General features: G+C 44.2%; 1 protein-coding gene across 1 annotated transcript in view; it reads right to left on the reverse strand.

The window, feature by feature from the left end:
• The window catches only part of GALNT17 (polypeptide N-acetylgalactosaminyltransferase 17), a 213,560-nt gene that overhangs the window by 73,934 nt on the left and 117,628 nt on the right, over positions 1–21,998 (reverse strand). The window contains exon 6 of the mRNA XM_055700832.1: positions 4,647–4,764. Within this exon, the coding sequence (XP_055556807.1) occupies positions 4,647–4,764 (118 nt within the window). The remainder of the gene's footprint in view (positions 1–4,646; positions 4,765–21,998) is intronic.

Genomic DNA, 21,998 nt, shown 5'->3' on the forward strand with positions numbered 1-21,998 from the left:
CAGATGCCAGAAGAACCGCTTGCTCTAAATACCCTCACTGTTTTCTTCTTAACAAAAAGGATACAGCCATAATTTTATGGAAAATGTATGCAGGAAGGGAAGGATTTGATTTTCTGAATGCAGAAAGAGTCAAGCTCCCTTGTGGAATTTAAATATACCTATTTGACGGCTTTTCTTTTTTTTTTTTTTTTTTTTGCCTGACCCTCTCAATATTTCAGCACATGAATAATTGTACGCATATAAACAAAATGGGCTCCTTCATGGATGAAACGCACACAAGAGATTTGTACCATTAAAATGCTATTTAATCTATTTTAAGGGTTTCTGAAAGACTGAAGGGTACACAGGCACGGTACCCTCTGGGAGAGGATCAATGTCACTGCCAGAGCAATGAGGCCCCTTTTGTGCCTAAGCAGCTGCAGGATGAGAGTCCAATTATTAAAGAAATCACCACTAACAACAATATGCTCAATGTTCTTGTTGTACCCATTTGATTTTCAAAGGTTCATATTCCCAGCCCTTACAGTTATGCACAGGGGTGCAACTCTGCTTGCTCCACGCATGCAACTGCTGGCTTGGCAGCACCAGAAACCTGGCATGATGAATCTATATGACAAATCTGGGGAAAAAAAATATCTGAATATTAAGAGGACACGCTGTGCTTTTCCTCTGGAAATCATTTGAAAAGATCCAACCCAAACTTCAGACAATTTAACATCCATAGTAAAGAGTAGCTCCAGTCAGTCATTAAACCTCAAAGGGACCCCTGAATTGTGCTTTTCTTAATGAATTCAATAATCGATTCTTACTACACAAATAAGGTATGGGATGGATCAGCTAATAAGCATTCTCTTTTAATTGCTTTCTTCAAGTGACAATTTGTACAAATGATACCATCAAAGTAGTAATAATTTCCTTATTGATTAAATTTATCTTTAAAAGACAACTCAAATTTAATTAGCAGTGCATGAGAGAAGCACAAAATACTCTGAAAACAACCTTGTAACCCATCCCATGCTTAGAAATCATGGCAATAGTCATGCAATAGACTTTTGCATCTTTATTCAAATAGACACACGCAATTTTATGGAGCATCTTTAGTGAATGTCTGTGACTAACCATGAAAACCCATCAAACCCTCCCTGCAGAGAAACAGCAAGACACACAGCAAAAGCAGTCTTCCTACTTAGTCCCATAGTCACTAAAAACCAGGGCCACAAACAGTTTTAAAATAAAAGAAAAATTTTCAACAGAAGGAGCAGAGATGGTCAGAGAAGCCTCAGTGCCAAAATTCACACATGGAGCTGGTGGGGACTCACAGCAGTGTCAACACTTTCAAGCTGTTGGAATTGGACACCAGGTTTATAAAATCAGAACAGAAACTTGTTCGGTACAGCAAAGTATTAGAAGAGTTGGCTCAAGGCTTGCTCAGAGAGCAGGTCATGCTCTCTGGGACCAACAGCAGAAACTGGGCCTGGGGAAGGGGCCAGGTTGTGGTCCACAGTGCACAGCACCCACACGCTCCCCAGGACGGGCAGCTTGGAGCAACGCTTGCTCTCCCTGTTCCTGTAGCAAGACTGAGACCAGGTATGAGATGTCTCCACACGCCCTGGTTCCAGCACCTTCACTGGCACCACCTGGTCACCAGGTTTTGGTTTCCCCAAAAAGTCTGCTGGGGAGAGTTACGGACGCAGGGACAGACCAAATGTTTTGTCCCCATGGCTGTCAACACTGTAAGAACGACCTGGCACTATTGTAATTCAACGGCATGGCACACTTGGCGGGGCAGGGGGAGTAAGAGAGGGAAAAAAAAGCACACTGAAAACCCCTCAGTTGAAATATTAACCTAAACTGCCTTGCATAGCAAACACTTCTCTGCTCTCTGCCAAGAAAAGGAGAATTAGACTCAATTCTGCCTCGGGAAGTGAAGTAGTGGACATCAGGGACAAGAGGAGTGAATAAGCACAACCTTCTGGAGACACTCCAGTGCAATAAAAGAAAGTAGAATAATCCAGAGAACAGCATGTTCCCCTCGTCAGGGCCAAAGCTACCCCGCAAGCAGAACAGGAATTTGCCTGGGGCAGCAACATGCTTAATGGCTTTATTACTATTATCTGAGCAATCCGAGGATGCTTCCCAGCACGTACAGGAGAGCAGCGAGCCCAGAGCCACCTCTGTGAACATGAGTAACAGGGTTATTTTTTCAAGTGGCTCACACAGGTACTTTCCCATTTAGCTAACTGAATTCAGCAACTGAAACATATAGCCCATATATTTCCCCACACATAGGTGCCATACAGCTTACTTTAGAATCGTTGAAGCTTATTAATAAAACAAGACACTTGTACAGTATATGGCCTTGGCCGTTCTAGGTTTGGACAGACCAGCTTTCTCAATTATTTATTTCATTTTGTTATTCAGATTACTTGCATTCAATTTTACCATAATGTAGTTAGCTTGTGCTTTTGCCTGAAACACTGTATTTTTTTCCATGACCTTCTCATAGCCTCAACAGGTTTATCGTTTCATTTTTGCTCTTTGAACATTCTTGGTAATACAAGAATATAATTTTTAAAAAATGTCACATGATTCTCAGAAGAGGATGGAACTTCACCATCACTAAAAAGAAAATAAATACTTTCTGTATTTATTCTCATCCAAGGATCACTGGAACAAACAAGGAACCACCAAATTACTTTTCTGACTACAGGCAGTCACTTACCAGGCAAAACAGCAAAACACCCACAAAAAGCCTAATAATTTTCTGTTCAAGTTGATCCTCAGAACAATTTTATTAATACAGAGTCCTTCATTACTGGTAACATGGTAAGGCTGCTACAGACCCCAGCCATGGCAGACTGCAAGCACGCAAGGAAGGGCTGGCAACTAGAACCAGATATATCCACCTGAGACCTGACATCTGCTTGAACCCATAACAACTCTGTTTCCTTACACATGCGATGACTAGCCTTGGATAAACTATTTATAACTGAAATCTTACTATGAAATGGAATTTAAATATGTGGCAATTGAGACACACCATCTCTCTGGGACCACTCTCCGTATGAGCTACTTGACCTGCATACACAATGGCCAACATTTATTAAACAGAACTGATGTGCTATGAACTCCTGGTCTCTAAATAAGACCCTTGCACAGAGACTGATTTTTGGATGTCTACTTTCTATGCAGTTTCATGAGGTGGATTTATTTTGGCTCTGAAAAGCAACAATATTTTTAAAACCTTGACCAGAACACACAGCATATGAGCATGCAAACAGCAGGGAAATGTGTGTTAGAAATGCAGGCTTGGGAAAGTCACTTGGGGAAGATAGGGATTATTTTATTTCCAAAAGGATGTTTATTAGATAGCTTTTCTAAAAAGTTCAGCATGTGAAAATGAAGAGGACATAGGCTCATCACTTGTCCCTGAGACATTCATCTTATTCTTCCAGTTAGGAAGCCAATCTCCCATGAAATCCCCCAAAAACCTAGCAGATGGGTTGATTTACTAATTGTGAGAAGACTCGTTCCACAATGATATTATTAAAAAATCCCACAAATAAGCAAATAAGGATAACCACGAGAGAAGCTTGGTTTAGAGCAGGATCTCTCCATACCCATGCAGTGAGCTGCATGATGACGTGCCATTATTACTTCATATGGAGAAGAGCTATGTGGCATATTTAAAGCCTTTAATTTCTAATCCCTGGTTTAAGTGAGATTACTGTTCCCTGTAGCCAATAACAATGGATTTCTTAAGTTTCTTCTGATTTGCCAGCAAAGCAAATATCCTCTGGTAAATCTATGAGCTGAACAATGATTTTTCATTTTTACAACAGCACAGTCAATTCAATTTTCCCGTTATAAGTCTCAAGCCTCTCCCTATCAGCTTGTTAATGTACAAGTGCTTTACTCTAAAACATGCCTGGAAGAATCTCAAAAGACTTCACCATCCCAAGTTGCTTCTGAACATTGAATTCATTGCTTATGAATCACTTGATGTATGTAAACACTTGAATCACTAAGCCACATCTAATATTGTACATAGTAATCAAGTGATGTTGACACAGTGGATTCTGTAATGACGAATGTCTGCACGGATGCACTGAAGCAGCTCTGAAAACATGGCTAATTATTAGTGTTTCACTTTTATAAGCAAGTTTTGCCTGTTTATGAACATACTTCATTTGCAGATGCTAAATGCCTGTAAAATATTTTCAGGCTTTGTGTCCTCTTGAGAGAGTCACAAGAGTCCCACCACCACCCCTACAACTGTTCACGTGATGAGAACGGCACTGCATTTTTCTTGGTATTTAGGATACCTATGACTTAGAGCAGTGGTGTGACAATGTGACCCGGGCCTGTTCTGGTTGGCATGCTATTTCAACTCAGTAGCTTTTTGCATCAGGTCAGACAAAAGAATAAGAATAAGACAGTAAGAATAACAGATAAGAACCCAAGGAAAAAACCCACACCCCTAAAAGCAAGTAATTTTTCCCCCTTAAACTTAAATTAAAATGCTATAAAACACATCGGTGCTGTTTCCCTGAAGCATTCTAATAGCTTTATGCTAACTTGTTAAAGTGTTGCTTTGTGTTTCCTAAACAGTTAGGTGCAATTTTTCTTGCAAATGTGTCACAAACCTTGATGCCGAGTTCTATGTTCTCCCCTCCGTACACATCCATCCCAGGATCGAGAAGCCCAATCTCTCCAAAGAATTTTCTGTGCACCACAAATGAGCAACCAATCATCGCCGGTGTCCTGTATGAAGAGAAGAACAACAATAATGCACAATTATTGAAATTTTCCAATTTTTAATGGACGGAGGGCTAATTTCTGCTGAGTTCCTGTTGGCTCCATATGCTTCCTGCCTCTGACAGACATCCCAGAGACTTTGCAGCAATGAGTGAGCTCTGTGTCTTTGAAGCCATCGTTTCACCACTGCAATGAAACTGTCCAAAATTCACTGTGTATAGACTGGAGAAAGAGCTCTCCTGGGATTAAATTACTAAAAAGCTTTCAGGTCTTGGCTCTGTTGCAAACACCTTGGTGTGTCTATGGGCAAGGGCACAAATTCTTTGGGTTTCCACTCCCCATAAGCAAAGGAAACGTAATAATGGCATTTCCTTTTTCTTACTTTCTCCCACACGTTTAGTAACAGCGTAGACTTCAGGACAGACACTAGTTTTTATGGTATCCTGTGAAAAAGGGTTTCTAATCCAGAACTTTATAATATATCACAAAGGAGTCATCGCCAACCAGCAGCAGCAAGCTAAACTGCAAATCTGCAGAAGCAAATCCTTGATAATGTCAAGACAACTGTTTGCAGAAACATCTGCTGTGTCATTTGCCCAGTTTCACCAGTATCAACAGAGCTCTGGGTTAAAAGATCAAGTTGTCACGTTCATCCTGCAAAACTTTGTGCCCTCCAGCTAACAGCGCTGCTCAGCTCCCCCTCCAGCAAGAGCAGCCAAGCACTCTGTCCGCTCAGGGAAAATTATAAGAGAAGAATGAGGGTGGTAATAATAATACAGACATCAATAGAATAGCAGAAAGACTGAAGAAAACCACATTGTCAGGGGTTAATCTGTAATAACTATGCAATTTCAAGGACATAATAGATGGTTGTGTTTACTAACGATTGGGGCTGCAACATGCACATGCACTGTCCCTCCCTCATTACCTTGCAAAACACTGGACCAGATCTCCATCTGATACAGCTGCCCTGAGATGAGGATGTTATTCTGATTCACACAAGCTGAGATCACATTTGGGGACATTTTTTGAGTGGTTAAACACTTGTGACCCTCTCCATAAAATTACACTTTGCCACAGAGCATGGCACTGAACAAAACCATATCATTATGCTCTTGCAGCTTGGGGATACACTAATCTGTTGCAGTTACGGTATATGGAAAGTTTACCCCCTGGGATATTTTCTGTACTAAAATAGAAATATAAAAACCGTTCTCCCATTTAACTTGCTTCCATGTGAATCCATGTTGGAAAGAAAAAAACCCCCAAGGACCCACTTAGAGGGATCAGCAGGGAGGAGACAATGAATTTTAAAGCTAATCCATGCCAAGGTACTGCCAGAATATGCTTTTGTGGGGAGCTGTGGGGCTCCCCGGCCCACCTTGAGCTCAAAGCTTTGAGCAGAGGGAAACCCCACCATGCAGGACAGGATGGCCACCACCCCTGCCGCTCCTTGCCTGGGACTAGGGGACACCTGCCTTGTGCTGCCTGGGGAAAACCTGCAGGGTGTAGCACCAACGGTAGCCCACCTATCTAGAAATCCCACACCACTTAGAAATGCCTGTTCTTCAGAGAGAACCTATTCTTGAGGTAGAAATGGGGCAACGGGATAGTGTATTTTAACAGCGGCCCTAAAATCCTGGCTCAAAGCACGTTTCACAGCTTGTCCATGCTGCGGAGCATGCTCAAGGCTGAACTAAGCAGTTCAGGCTTGCAGAGGTGGAAAGCACCCTTGCATATACCCAAGACACAGCTTACAGATGGCAAAGATCAGACCCACGCTCAGCCTCTCCATCCACACCACACAAAATGTCCCTGTGTGCCAGAGGAGCTCCTGGGGTCTCCAATGCACCCCAGGCAGCCGCAGGGCTCTATGACCCCCAAGGACCTCACGGCTCGGCTCTGCAAACAGCCGGCCGAATTCATCTCTGCGAAATCCTTGAGCTCCTTGGAGGAAAAGCTCTAGTCACATAGGTATTATTATTTATGGACATTTTAATACTTTTAATAGACTGGTAGAACAGCTGAACGCTGCTGCCATATTAAATTAGTTAGAATTGGAATCCATCAGAGGTTTTTTTCAATAGATTTCTTCCCTGACAGCAAGGTTGGCCTTCCTTCCAATAAGCGGTATAATGTTTCATGGTTTGCTGCCACTCTAGTACTTAAGATTTCAATTCTATTGCTTTATTTGTAGCAAGTTAACTGCCATTAGCAGAAACAATTCCTTCTGAAATGATAACCACATTACAGATGCCAAATCTAATAGCTCCATTATCCTAGATTACCTCCTGGAATTAAACAGAAGGGTAAGTTGCTCTGATTTTACACGGAGCATGAACAACCCAGTTCATCTCCTCCACTGGGAATAGGCATGGTGGAGCACGGGAACCTTTGACTTCTCCAGTCAAAACCTGTTAGGTCTGCTAAAGGTACTCAGGGAACAGTTAAAGACAGAAAAAAATCCAGGTGAAAGTTCTGACCCAATAATGTGGATCACTGGGAACTCACCACCAGGTAAACAAGGTTTTCTGAACTGGAAGGCACTCAACAGCCATGCTCTGGAGCTCTACCCCAAGAAAGCTTTCTTTCATTATTATTTTACAACATGACTTCACTTTATAGACCACAGAGTCACCAATCCTTTCCAAAATGGTCTTGGAAAAGCCTGATTGGGATTTTGGAACTTCACCTTCAAATTTTCCTCTTCTTCGTTTTGCTGCACATTCTGTTTTCAACACGCAATACCATGAAGCATGCAAAGCGGCGTTCCCAAGCGGATCTGAGGTCCCTCAAGCAATACAAATTAAGTGCTACATTCTTCTTTGTAACAATGCCTCCATATTAAATAAATGAGGAATCAAGCGGCGCTCGACAATTTAAATAAAAACACCATTTGGTTTTGTAGTAAATCCTTCAAAAAGGTGGACGTTTACAATAATAGATAGCCCATCCACAATGAAATAATGGCCTGCAGACAAAGAGCTGATAAAGCCTCTTGTTCCTCTGCCCCTTAATTAAAAGCATTAACGCAGTTTGTTTTTTAAAAATCACACAGCTCAGCTAAATGCATTTTTATTTGTCCCGAAAGCTATTCTTTCTTTAATGAGGAAGGAAAAGCGGAATTTGGCAGGAAGGGATGAACGGAGATGTTTAGCAGAATTACTGGTTTTGTATCCAGAAATCCAGAGCGTTAGTCCCTTGCCATTATTTTGGTTGGCTCCTCTATACAGCAAGCGATGAAAGGTCAGGAAAGAGCATCTTTTATGAAATATCCTCAGCATGAATCTCTAAATAAAGATGAAGAAGATAGAGGGAAAAACGTCCATCCTAGTCTATTAAGTTACTTTAATGGTCTTCCTTTCTTTAGTGCACAGTTATCATCTAATGATTAAAAAGACTCAAGTAGATTGCTTCTTCAATTCAAGGAAATTAATTTTCTTACACAATTGGATTTTGCTTCTGATTTTCTACTAAAGCACAAGTTATAAAATATGTAGAAAAAAGGATATTAAAAAAATAATTAGCAGTCATACCACTGAGTGCAAGAAGGCTGAGAATATACTTTAAGAACTGCTGGAGTGTCCAGTTTCCATTAAACTGCTGTTGTTTTTAATAAACTTCAGTCATGGAGTTGCTCACCTTCAGCAACGCAACCCCACTGCGGCAGCAGACGTGGCACCGCGTTTAGTGCATCTGGGGTGGTCCTGTACCTGCCTAGAAAGGCTCATCTGTCCCTCTCTCAAACCTGCCATCCCTCATTTCACATACCAAATTTAAACTTCTTATTTTCCGTTTTGATGTTCTGGACTCATCCCAAACGTGCAGTTTCCCACTGCTGATGCCCGCCTGCACCCCCACTGCTCAGCCGGGGGTCGCTGGTGGGAGTCAGTGCCCCAGCAGCCAATGCCGGGAGACACTCAGCTCTGTGCCTTAGGCTTAACCAGCTCGTAATGTGTAGAAAATTACAGGCAGATTATCAAATTCAGTCAAATTAAGCCCGTGGCTTTAAACAGTGGCCTATCGATTATTTCCCTGATGATACCAGGGTAAGGAAGAACACCCTCTTTATTTTTACATGGCACTCTATGATCAAACACTTGATTTTCTTTTGGCCATTGATGAAATTAAGGACCTGACTGCAAACAGAAACACCCGTCAGTGCCGTCACCTCTGTGCTTCTGCATCTGTGGCACAGAGAATGTATGGCAGAATGAAGACCGGGATGAGTAACACAAGTTTATAGCAAAAGAATACACACGCAGGAATGAAACACAAGTACGTGGCCCTGTGGGTTGTCCACCCCAGCCATAAGGCAGGGTCAACCACAGCCTGTCCCCAGGCAGCAGAGCTCCATGGGGCAGGGACCACCTGGCCCACCGCTCCACCGGCCACAAGCTGCACCCAGGGGCTGGGAGACCACTCGCCCCATGAGGGGGCTCCGGGCTGGAGCCCTCCCACCCCGGCTGCCTTCCCGGCCGGGCTGGCTGCTGCGGAAGGCGCAGGTGGCTGCAGGATGGCCCTGGTGGCCAAGGGGCAGCGCCAAGCCTGCGGAGGGCCACCTGGGGCTGCGCCATCGCCGGGCAACGCTGCACTCGTGGGCTGTGGCAGCCAGTCCCACCGCAAAGCCACAGACGAAACCTCTGGTCCCTCAGGTTTTAGGGGCAGAGAAATGGAAGAGGAACTGAATGATTTAAAAATTCCAACTTGTTTTTCAATTGCACTCAGCTTGGTGACCATCAGCAGCCTTGGGGGCTGCCCTGCGGAGCCTGACCCGGCTGCTGGGGCCTGCGCTGGAGCGGCCAGGCAGAGCCCGAAGCTGGAAGCGGCCCGTTCCCCAAGAGGGGACTGCGCCCAGGCAATGGCGGCGCCAGGCAGAGCGAACCAGAGGCCCAAGGCAAACCCGGCCCTGCCCAGCCTGCCTGTCCCCAGCAGCCCTGGCCCACCGCCGCGCTCTGCCTCCCTTCCCTGCTCCTCACAGGGGCTGCGGCCCCAGGCAGGAGGCACCCGTGGGGGCGAGGCAGCGGCCTGGGTACCTGCTGCCTGGCACCGGCCCTGGCGGCCCTCCCTGCCATGAGCTGCCTGACTGCGACTGCAACCACAAGGAGCCCCTGCCTCCCCCTGCGCCCCGGCCTGGCCTCCCCCGAAACCCAATGTAGCCCCGGTGCGTGCTACGGAGCGGTGTTTGCTTTAAAAGTGAACTTGAGCTCATTAATTGAAGAAAACTTTGCAGGAATGGAAGCGCGTTTGAGCGGCAGGGCAGCCGCGGGAGGTGGCTCACAGAAGCGCACGAGGGCGAGATGCCGATAGCAAAAGCCCAAAACTAATGTCACACACGATGCACATCTCCAAAGGAGAAATACATATCCCTCTGCCTCCTACGGCGGGGCATCGACATGCAGATGCGGAGTCAGGCAGGAGCCATGCTCGCAGCTTCCCTTCACTGCCTGCGTAATGGCTTGGGCAGATAAAAGCTGGATGCCTTTCACAAGAATGTAATAAAATTTCTATGAAGGAACGGCATTTTAGCCCACAGCAGCATACCTTGCTTAATATTATCCCCGGGATGGCATCTGCAATAGTTGTTTCTTGAATAATTCTAGTTTCCCTGCCCCAGTGACCTTGGTTAATTGTCTGTTTCAAATGGGTTTATTTTCCTGCTGTTGCTAAGTACTATGGAATCTGTGAAACAAATTAAAATAAGAGATACCACATAAAAGAGATGCTGAATTGAATGCCTTTTCTGAATTTACTGGAGATTAATACGACTTTAACTTTTAATGGCAAAGAAGCTGTGAAAACTATGTATTTATTAAAATACCTATTATGTCTACCCATGTCTGTGACCTTGCTCAAGATAGATTTGACTTTGTCACTGTTGTATGCCTACTCCGATTTCCACGTCAAGAAGCGGCTCGCTCTGGGACCTCAGGCAAAGCATTTAACTTCTTTGTACCTCTGTTTCCTCATCTGTCAGATAAGTATACCTGGATGCTCTTGAGAAAATGCATTTATAAATCAGTTTAGTGGCTTCCACATTGGAGCTGTTGAATTAAATACTGATACTGTTATGTATGTATGTAACTACTGATGGTGTTATGTATTGTATATTGTTATGTATTGCCATGTACCTCCTAAGTTGAAGTCACTTACGGTGAGAAAAGCACTGGCAGTTAATAACCTTATAAGCGAGGAATTGCACACACAATTTGCTGTTTCTAGCCTTGCTCTAAGCCACCAGCAGCGTGCACACCCTTATGGTGCCCACAGTGTGCTAAGACACAGCGTACAAGCCTAAAGCAGATTTCTATTTACAAGTCCAAGCTTCAGGACTGTAGCTCAACTGTGAAAGTTCCCTGCCAGGATAAACACTGCTGCCGAGGTCACTGCCTGAACGCATTTTCCTTCCTTGTATGTTCTAGAAAAGTCAAGGATGTCCCAGCACTAAAAATCACGGGATGCCTGAGCACCCACCTCCATGCGCATGATTCTTCAGCACTTTTAGCAGGAGTTTTCGTACAGAAAGTTGCCACTACAGACTGTCAAAATGCTCATTTGCAGGTACTAATCGTCCACAACTCCACACATTTTGTCAGCTGATGTAAAACTCCAGTCCAAAAGGTCTCCATTACATGGATCAGGGCTTACAACCCTATTTCCACAGCTGCTTGGAAGCAGAAGACACTTATGCCATGTGCCAATTGCCCAACCATCTCCCCACAGCCATCTTGTTGGGATCGTAGCAAAAGACACCAACCTTGAGAAACCCTTCCAGACCAAGAGCCCTAAGATGGGAGCCTCGATCAGGGTCATGAGAATCTGCAGAAGGCCTTTTGGGCTGTTCATCATTTGCCCAAGTGCTGGCAACAGCATGAGGTGCTAGCTCCAATGGCCCTGGTCCTGTGCTTTCTGTGTACACAGGGGAGCAACACTGCATCACAGCATTTGAGGTGTGCAGCTCTGAGTCTCAGAGTACAAGCCCTAAATAAGTCACCTTGGAGAAAGTCAATTTGAAAATTACCCTTCAAATAGGAGTCAGTGTCTGCTCAGGAATGGTTTTGAGGAAATAGCTGCAATAACAGCATTCTCCCTTGGGATATACTTAAAAGATGGCACTTCATTTTAGCTAATTTAATGGCAGTTGCAGAGCTATTCCTGGTGGCAGTTGCAGAGACAGGCACTCAGGGGAAACCCAATCTTTCACACTTGGTGTGAACCCTCTGGCCCGCAGCAATGGGCTCCGGTCCTCCCGAGAGCGCAGGGGGAAGAGGCTCCTTCCCACAAACCTCTGCATCGCAACTGCTCCTCTGCAAGCATCAGTACGCCAGGGACTGGACCCTTAAGGGTATCCCATTTATTCAAAAAGGCAGAATTGGGGGAAGTAATAGTAATCGCTCATAGTGATTTATTAGGGACAGTCCTACAGGACAGGCAATGCAGAGTCTCAGATTCGGAGGCTGAGATAAAACAGAGCATGATTTCCATATATGCACTGGCTCATACTGGAAGCCACTGTAAAATGCATTAAAAATACAAGAAAAATACTTTCCCTTTCTGGAAAGCTATTGCACGTCACAACAGAATACAAAAGGGAGCACAGATTAGCACAGATGAAGAGTCAGAACAGCGCAGTATTTAGTTAACCTGGTTTTACTTTTCCTGTATAACTGGTCCCCTAAAGGTCTTACACTCAGAAAAGATCTGAAGATTGTTGTTACATTTTAATTGCACAGAAATTATCCAGCCAGCGTACATCTTGTAATCAAACCCAGGAGCTAAGCCACAAAGCCCTGGCTCCACTAGGAAAATAGATGTTTTCTCATATCTCATTAGTTAAAACATAACCAACATGAGACAAAATTCTAGCAAAACAAAGCAGTCTGCAATTTTAATCTGAGCTGGGAGGTGAGAGGAAATTTGAGCTTCTTCCCCACGCTGCATATCACCACACCGTGCCCAGGAAAGCTGCTGTTTCTTACCGCGGGGTAGGTAAGGAGAGCACATACCTTTAAAGATTAATCAACAGCACGTCACGGTCTCTTCCTACTATCGACTGTCAGTCACCTCTTCAATGCAAGTGGCAAGCACCCTCCTGAACAGTTTCTTCAGGGGTTTTCAATCCCACATGAACTTTTCATTAAAACAGCAGTGTTTGTCTATGCAAATCAGATCATGTTAGAGATGCAGAACTCCCCAGGGCAACACAAGGGACTGGCTTCAAAGTTTTGCCAGAAGTAGCTTAAAACCTCATTTCTGCTAATTGGCAGTGACTGAAATCCACCTCATTGGGCAGCTCTGAGCAGAATGGGAGGCACCTTCACCAGTCCTCCTAGATACTTCAATTTAACACACAGAGCTAAGCAGCCAACACCTTTAAAACATTTCCCAGCTCCTCAAGAAGACAATGTTTTTATATAGGCTAGGTTTAAGGAATTGCATTTGCACCACTTCAAAAATCCCAGCAACATGAGAGCAGGTGAACGCTAGGATTTCACCTCTATGAAGGCGAAAGACTTCTTGTACTTGTTTTCCTCTAACGCAGGATCTTTTGGCACTTCTGACCCCTGCCTTGTAACAAAATGTTTGGTGCAGCAAAAGGGAAAACAAAAAAAGAGACCAAACATTTATCCTTAAAAATCCCTAGGATGGAGACCAGAGCTTGGGTGACAAAGACTGCACACGCTCATCTTATCCGATATCTAATCCTAATCCCACTCCCACTGATCTTCAAACGGGAACATCGAATTCCTTAAAGACAAAGTAGATTTCAATTATGGAAAACTTGCAGTGGGCGTATTGTGGCCCCACCTCTGGGTCTCTGCCGTCCCGCTTGCTGCAACCCCCAGCCCTGGTGGGCTCAGCCCTGTGGTGATGCTCACACTCACCGAAGGGCCGCTCCAAATCGATGCTGTAGAAATGGCTTCATCAGGAATATGACCCTTTGCCTGCTATCAGTAATAAATGCAACATAACCAACTTCATCTCCTGCTAGACTGCTAATTAAACGATAATTACTTTTAGATGTAATAAGTATAACTAACAGGCACTTAACAGGAACATGCTATTTACTTTTCTTTTTTTAATGTGAGTATTTTTTTTCCTCAAGGGCAGCAAAGCAGCTGACTTTCAGTCCTGTTTTTTCTCTCCACCCTACATAAAAATCACAGTGAATAAATTTCACAGGTAAACAAACTTCTCTTCGCCTCAGACACAACTCAGTCCCATGGAGCAACAAGCTGTGTCCCAGTTAAAGCACTGAGCTGGAGCTGAAGGATCAGGATCCAACCACCCTGATCCTTCCCTCTGGTCCAAGCTGCCAAAGACCTCTCGGTACCAAAAACGGGACTTGGGCAAGTGTTGTGCCCTAGAACAGGAAAATCGGTGTCCCCATTTAATGCGCTGAGCTCCCAAATCTTAATGAGCACTCTTCAGGGGGCTCTGTTCTCAGCTTCTTTTCAGGTGGAGCGGAATGAGCTCCGCACAGAAACACGAGCCAAGCTGCTTACTTCCAACCCCCGCACTGAAGGCTGTGCCACCACCCCATCTACGACACAAAGTCTGCACTGATACACACCTACACAGACAAGCCCAAGCAGAGGGGCTCGGAAGGCAGACACCACGCGGTGGATGGGTCCCATCCCAACTGCATGGCTCCTTTTCACCCTTCTTGGATGAAGATAAGCAACATCACAAGGAAGATGTTGGTGCATTAATTGCACAAACCCAAAAAGCATTTCTCCAATGCAGCGCTTACACCAAAATACTCCTCCAGCTCCTAAACTTGCTTCAAGTGACTATCAAATAAAAACCGAAAGAAACTGCAATCTACAGTTAAATTGAGTTTTTAAAGGTGGTGATAATATGAAGACAGGCTCTGAGGGCCATGCGGGTGAGCATCACTCTAAAAAAAACCTGTTCTGTTTATGGCTGAAACGTCATTTTTATTCTCTAAGCACTCAAGCCAGAAATCAAGACAGAAACCTCTCTTGGTGAATCATTGACTGTAACAAAGATGCTGCAAGCCAAACCCATGCATCTGGGGACAAACACACAAATGAAACTTTGGGCTGTCACAAAGTAGAGTTGAGTTTAAAAGTAATTCCCTTGCCAGGCAGGAACAGAGCACAAGTCTCTGTCAGCCCAGCTGGACTCTTAAGAAACAACAGGAATAGAAGGGCAGTGAAAGATTAATGCCATTGAGGGGGTTATTTTGCAGTCGCTTTCAAACCTACAGTGTAACCACAAGTCACCAACCAGTCTTAGTCTTCTTTCAAACACTCTGAAATACCTCCTAAACCTAAATTCCTCCTAAACCTAAATTCCTCCTAAACACTAAATTCAAGGTGCTATCAGAAGTATGCATTGGGTGATGACTGAGCTCCTCATTATTAGTTTTGCACAGACCCATGTTGCTTTCTGATATATCACTGTAATGGATGTTGAAGTTAAAAATTCAGGAGGACTGAAGTTATTGGGAATTTCATGTATATGCCTGCAGACAGAATTTGGGCGAAAGCATTTACGTTCATAGTAGGCTGGTACTAAGAACAGGGACATGAGTAACGGTTATTGACAGATGGAACAGTTTCACTTTGTGGGTAAATGAGAGTGCACTGAAATAGGCCTGTAAGCACCTCACAGCAGCTGAGTAATGCATTTATTTTGACAACTACTTGATATGAGCCTGTTCGTAGGGAGGGCAGTGCTCAGGTTTATCTTACCCTTCACGCATCCATAGCGCAGAGGAACAATTCCTGAGAAATATAACAGATACATTTCGTGCCTCCAGCATTTAATAGTAAATGTCATTCTCATTTCTCAGGGTTTGGGGTTTATTTTATATTAAACACTGAGCGAAGCAGATAGAAAAGAAAAATGAATATGGGAAGAACTGTATTGAAATGTAAACGCAAACTCAGTAAAGATGATTGCCAGGTAAGGAAACTCGGAGGTGGAGAGGCTGTTTTGGATTCACCTCCGTCTGGATTACAGCAGAGCCCAACCACAAATCTGATGTCCCAATATTTGCAAAGGGATTTAACCAAACTGCCTGCTTAAAGGACAGACAACTTAGGGCCAACAGTTTCAAAAGCAGAAATCCCACCCCAGGTACATTTATCACATCAAAAGACCTATGAAAATTTTAAGTCCCTGTGCATCTCCTCTCACAGATGCGCACAGGTTGTGGCCACTACTTCTGACACAAGAGCTTTTCAAAAAGGTGGCGTGAAGTGATGCCGATCACAGTGCAAGCAATGAAATTGCTGTAGATGATCTACTGACTTCAAGTTGGTACAAAGCTCAAAGCCTACGCACAACAGTCTAGCCTGTGACTGACTTCTGCTGGAATGGGGCACAGTCAACATGAACCTACCCCGAGTCAGTTTGTTCTGGTTTTTATTTAAAAAAAACAAAACAAAAAACCAAACATCAAATGTATTGATTTGGAGAACCTGAATTCAAAGCCCTCTTGAAGTTGTTGGCAAAACTCTCAGCTAACTCCTGGGGCAGCAAGAGTTCATGGTCAATGTTTGGGGCCGGGGGGGTGGGGTGGGTGGGAAGGTGTTGGAATTACAGGTCTACAGGTTGCTCACGTAAGCAGCCAGTGTACATCATCAGCCAGTTTGCGCTCTCTGGCACCTGACAATTAGGCAACTGCACAAGTTGGGATGAATGGGCTTAGCCATCTTTAAAGGCAGCATCAGCCCAAGAAGAGTTGGACCTGAAGAGCCAGGAATTAATTTGTACACTTCATATGATGGGAGCTTGCTTGAAGTCAGCATTCAGGGAGCAATAGAAATGTGGAAAATGGGTCCTTTTTCCCTTTCAAATTGTCATCCCAAGGAATATGACACCATTCACTGATTATACAGTCAGACTGCAGAAATCAGCAGGAATGTTCACTCAGCCATACTTTTGCAGGTGCCTTCTGGCAATTCACAACCAATTTGGCAACAAGGGTCCCAGGACTAAAAGGGAGAAAGCCAAGGGAAGGCTAGCTCCCCACACGCCAGGCTTGGCATGGCCATGGGCTCCTCTCTAGGAGGCAAAGGGGACTGCCCATCACCCACCGTGGTGCAGGTTGGATGGAGGGGCATTTGGATGGTTGAGTCCTCCAGCTCTGCAATAGGGTTTTGTAGCTTGATGCATTAAAACGCAGCTGGGAGCAGAGAGGGAGCTGCTCCCATTTTCTAGAGAAAGGTGACATTTTTACACAGGGAATCCCAAGTGCTGTGCCATTCCTGTTTTGCTAACGAAACATTTGTCCCATGCCATAATATGCTTGTGGCCAAAAGGCTGATTTTTATTTGTGTTTTGCCTAAAAGTTAAGCAGCACCAGGCTCCTCGGGGGAAAGGATCTGCAGTTTGCCCTGGCAGATCTCCAACACGCTGCAGGCTTTGAACAAATCAAGACTTTGTGATTGAATCCACGGTCTGGGAAAAAACTGAAGGGAGTGGATGTCAGTGTCTGAACTGCCAGAAAAGAAGTCGGATTGGAGGGGAAACTTTTATCAGTGGATCATCTGCGGAGTCCTGCAAATCCAAATACTGTTGAACTAAACCAACAGCTGCAATGAGTTCATACTGTAAGGATGTGTCCCACACCACCTAATCCAAACTGCCTTCTGATTCTTGGACAAATGAGTATTAATTTAAATTGCATTTTCAAAGTGTCTTTGCAGAGGCTTCTTGCTTGTGCAAAATCAACGGTGGGAAGGAAAGACAAAAAATAAAGGCATGTGCTTGGAATCACTGCCAGTTTTACTACCTGGAAAAACAATTATACCCTCTCTTTCTACAAAGTACCACATGCCAAAAAGAGTCAAAAGCACCTCCACTCCACTTTTGCCTTTAATCAGAAAAAGCATGTCTTTATTGCAACAGTCTAAGGACAGACCACTGAATAGCAAAGGAGGCAAGGGAAGTTCTAACCTGCTGGTTGCCAGAGCCAGCTGCAGCAGGTTGCAAAGTTAAGGAGTCAGAAATGGGGAGTGAACAGCAAAACCAAACTCTTCTGAAGCTGTGGGTAAAGCTGTACAAAAGCTACACAGGGACAAGTGGTATAATGAAAAGGTTCAGGATCTGCACGTGAAATACATCCAAACACTTCAGTGTTAATGCTATGCTGAAGAACCTCTTTACAGAGGTCCCACTTTACTATCCCTGCTTTAATTGAGAGGCAAGAACCTGACATTTTAACAGCTGAGAGACTAAATTGTGCATGGCACGCTCTCGCTGAAGAATTTACTGTGAATCAAGAGCACCACTTAAAACCGTATTGGTGTCTTGTGATACATTTTAGAGATTCTGGCCTAGCAATTTTCAAAAAGTAAAAGAATACTGTCATACCAAACACTGTAGAGCATAAACATTTTTAGAAATCGCTGCTTTATGCCTGCAGATGTGCAGCATTAACAGGGCATGTATGGTACAGCAAAAGACACTGTGGAAACAAGCTGTCTTGCTGGCAGCATCTCCCATATTGGAGAAAAACAAACCAACCCAAAACTTTGCTCTCACAAAACATCTATCCATCCATCAGCATTTAGAAATACTGCTTGGCAAATTTTGTCTTGCAAGCAGTATCTACTTTAATAATATGTTTCCAATTAAAAGATGACTAAATGAAAGAAGTCCAAAATATGTATTTCCCATAGGATCAGTGCTTACTCCTGATCTTTGTATAGGCTCCAACTCAGCTAAACCATAAACACACCCTTGGCATCAACCACAAGTAGCTCCAACAGCTTCAGAACCCTGGCATTACATATTTTACTCTTATTTGGATCCAGAGCCTCAGCTTTCGGTGAGGGCAAAACAGCTCATTATCATCAATATGGATAAAACTGCTTCCATCCACCTGAAAGGCTGCAGAACTCTCCCACCCTCCAACAGTTTTTAAGAGAAAAGATAAATCCAAGCACATAGCATTGCTTATGCAAAACTCCCAGTGGCACTATGAGTCCAGCCCTAAATCTGGAGCACAAGAGCATCCTTTGTAACCCAGCCATCCAGGTCACAATAAAGAAAAGGAAAGAAAGTGCTGGAAGAGGAACTACAGTAGCAGAGCAGGTGCTATCGGAGAGGTGCAATGACAGGAAAAGAAGATCTGAGCTGCCTATAAAGAGCCAAACCAAAGCTGTTTACAGAAGGGTGATCTGAGATCTCAGATATGGTTAAAGCCAAAAGCCCATTTCACTCTCCCCTTGGCTCTTCTCCATACTTGAAAATATGATGAGCAAAAAGCAAGCAGATGGCTGTTGTTGTGCTACGACTGTCGCAACTTTGCCTTAATTATTCCCCTGCACAAAAATCCTATCTGCGTTCACTGGACACAACGGTTCTGCCCTTAAGCGGGTGGGCCATTTGATCTGGAGATATTTTCCAGGTCCTGTGCTGGCTGCAAAATGTTTCAGGGCAGAGAGAAGACTTCAAGGGATCTTGGAAAAATCAAACTGCCCCCAGAAAAGTCAAATCACCAAAGCACACGCACGTTGCTTTGTGCAAGCAGCTGGGTTTCCATCTCTGTCTCTCCCAGGTGGTTTGCTGGAATCAGGGAGCTGCAGATGGGCGAGACTCTTCCCTCTCACAGAAGCTTCCCAAAAAGTTTTCTATACAATTATTTTAGCAAAAAAAAAGCTCATCTGGCCAACGTAGTCGGTAGAAAATCCCTGTGCATTGCCTGCAGCAAGTGTGCCCCATCATACATGCACACATATGCAGAGCGAGATCACAGACAAACCCAGGATTTGATATCATATCTCACCTTCCAGAACTGGATGAAAAACTGAGCTCTCAATTTAAACACAAAAATCGTTGCTTTTTTGCCTTTCTGAGTGCCCCAGAGTCTCCAGAGTTGCTTTTGAACCACACTGAGAATCAGATGCAAGAGCCAAAACTCTGCAGTATTAGCCTGGGATTTAGAGCATCTGTGTGGTTGTTTTTTCTCCCCATTAATTTAATTTGACAGAAAAGAGCAGGAAAGCTTCTGGTTCCCATGTGGGCAAAGTGGATAAACAGCAGGAATTTTAAGGGAAGCTGAAACTAAACAGAAAAGAAAGAGGTTGGTGCTCTGGCTAACAGCCTTTTGTGCTGCCTTTTTCCTCACCCCATCCTCCATGCCCTGCATGTTATAATGAGACTATTTTCATGCTTACCACTTGCCTGTTTCAACCTATTTTTTGCATTTCGATTTAGACCCTTTTGATTGGAAAAATAACACACAGTTCTCTCTCTTCAAGGCAGATAATCTCCCACGCTGGATCCCATGATGCAGGAGGAGAGGCAGTACCCCACCACCACCTCACCGCCCCCCAGATCCACCGGGTTTGGACTCATGAGCAGGAAATCCTAATCCTACTGCTTCAGAAAAACTGCCAAGAGTAATTATTTAATGGGAAAACATTTGTGTAGCTCTGTGGTCAGAACTGCATGAATTCAGCATCGCAACTATTCCTGCAGAGGAGATCCTAAAACCTTGCTTGTTTCCATTATTTTCCTGAATATTTCCCAGTGCGGGCAGATACACTGTGCAGGCTGTAGCAGGCAATACACCAGGCAGAGCATTTTATCTGCTGCACCTACTCTTGGTCACAGTAAGCCACATTTAAGCAACGGTTGCTGACACCAGCTGATTCACACCAGCAGCAATGGGTTCCATCCAAACATGAACAACTGACCTCTCAGCAGCATTTCTGAGCACAAGTTCTTCCAAGCCAAGAGGCTCCTTTATTGCTTTATAGACGTCGCAGCCAAACTGAAATGCATCCAGACTTGAAGGAGGCTTGAGGTCTAATCTCAGTCCTGGTTTGGATGCTCGCTACTTCCAAGTGGGGAAGGGACAAGGTGACTTTCTCTGCTGACTGAAACAGCGTGTAGGAGTTGTAACTTGGATACATGCTTTTGCTTCTGCACAGCACACCCCACAGCAGAGCTGTTGCAACAATAAACACTACCAGGCTGAAAACTTACCCCTCCCTCTTCAATAAATGGAAAATCTTGGCTAAAGAGGAGAAAGAGTTTTGCAATCAGCTTCAGTGAGGTACAGGGGTTTAGCCATGATGTTGAGGATTTTGACAGAGTACTTCAGTACGAAAGCTAAGCCCTCTGTGTCTGCCCCACCTCTTCTAGCAACTGCAGGTTTTAATTAAAGCAGAAACATATGACGCTAATTCATGATCTCAGTTACACAACTCCATCAAACGTCCAGCACAACCAACTGAACGGCTCTGCATTGAGCCCGGTCAGAATGAAATCAGTGCAGCAAATCAGCTATATAAGGAACACACTAATTAAAACACCAGCTGCTTCACAATTTTCTATAGTTTTATCAGCCACCCACTTTGACAATATAAACAATCAACAAGACACTGCTATGAGAGATGGCAAATGGCCTACAGCTAGAAGATGATGATGCCGTATGAGAAAAAGCCAACACAAACCTCCTCTTCCTAAGGGACTAACCACACCGAGAGTCAAACACCAGAGACACGTGCAGAACCCCAAGTATCTGTGGTTATACTGTCATCTCTGGTGGCTTTAAGAGAAGGCAGGATCCAGAGATACAGTATAAACCTCTAAATCTGTTCTTTATCAAGACCAGTTTGGTTTTATTTTATCCATGGCAACACAGCCGCTGTGATTATAACTACCTGGCCTGTTGCTCTGTTGTTGCATTACATCTCCATCTCCCATCATCTAGCAGCAAACATCTATGTGAAGTCAACATCAAAAGGCAAGTAGCAGGTAAACTTTACTGACAGAGACGGGCAACCATTTTCACACACACACAAAAAAAAAATATCTAAAAAGCTGTATTTAATTCAAACAAAAGACCCAACTAAACTTTTCAACTAAAGAAGGCCACCCAAAGCCTCTCAGACATGAAAACTGATTTTAGATGAGATTAATCCCCCCAAAAATCCCCCAAGTGACATTTCTGTTTCAGATGACAGCCTAATTTTCATTCAGCTGCACTCACATGAAGACACGGGCAGGTCCTTCACATCAAATAATGACAGAAACAAAAATCTCTGACACACAGAAGTCACTGAGAACCTAACACCAGGCTTAGAAAATGATGTCATCTTCAAAATTGCCAGCTGATGAGCTGTGAGCAGCAGTTGTCCTGCACAGCGCTCTATTATGCAGCCAGGGAAAGCTAACCTGCACTTTCCCAAAGCAGGGAAACCTGTCCCCAAGGCTCCCTTGTCGCCCACACCAGGAGTTAGCTGCTTGGG

The sequence above is a fragment of the Falco cherrug genome, chromosome 1, assembly GCF_023634085.1.
Source record: "Falco cherrug isolate bFalChe1 chromosome 1, bFalChe1.pri, whole genome shotgun sequence".
In the NCBI taxonomy this organism is placed as follows: domain Eukaryota; kingdom Metazoa; phylum Chordata; class Aves; order Falconiformes; family Falconidae; genus Falco; species Falco cherrug.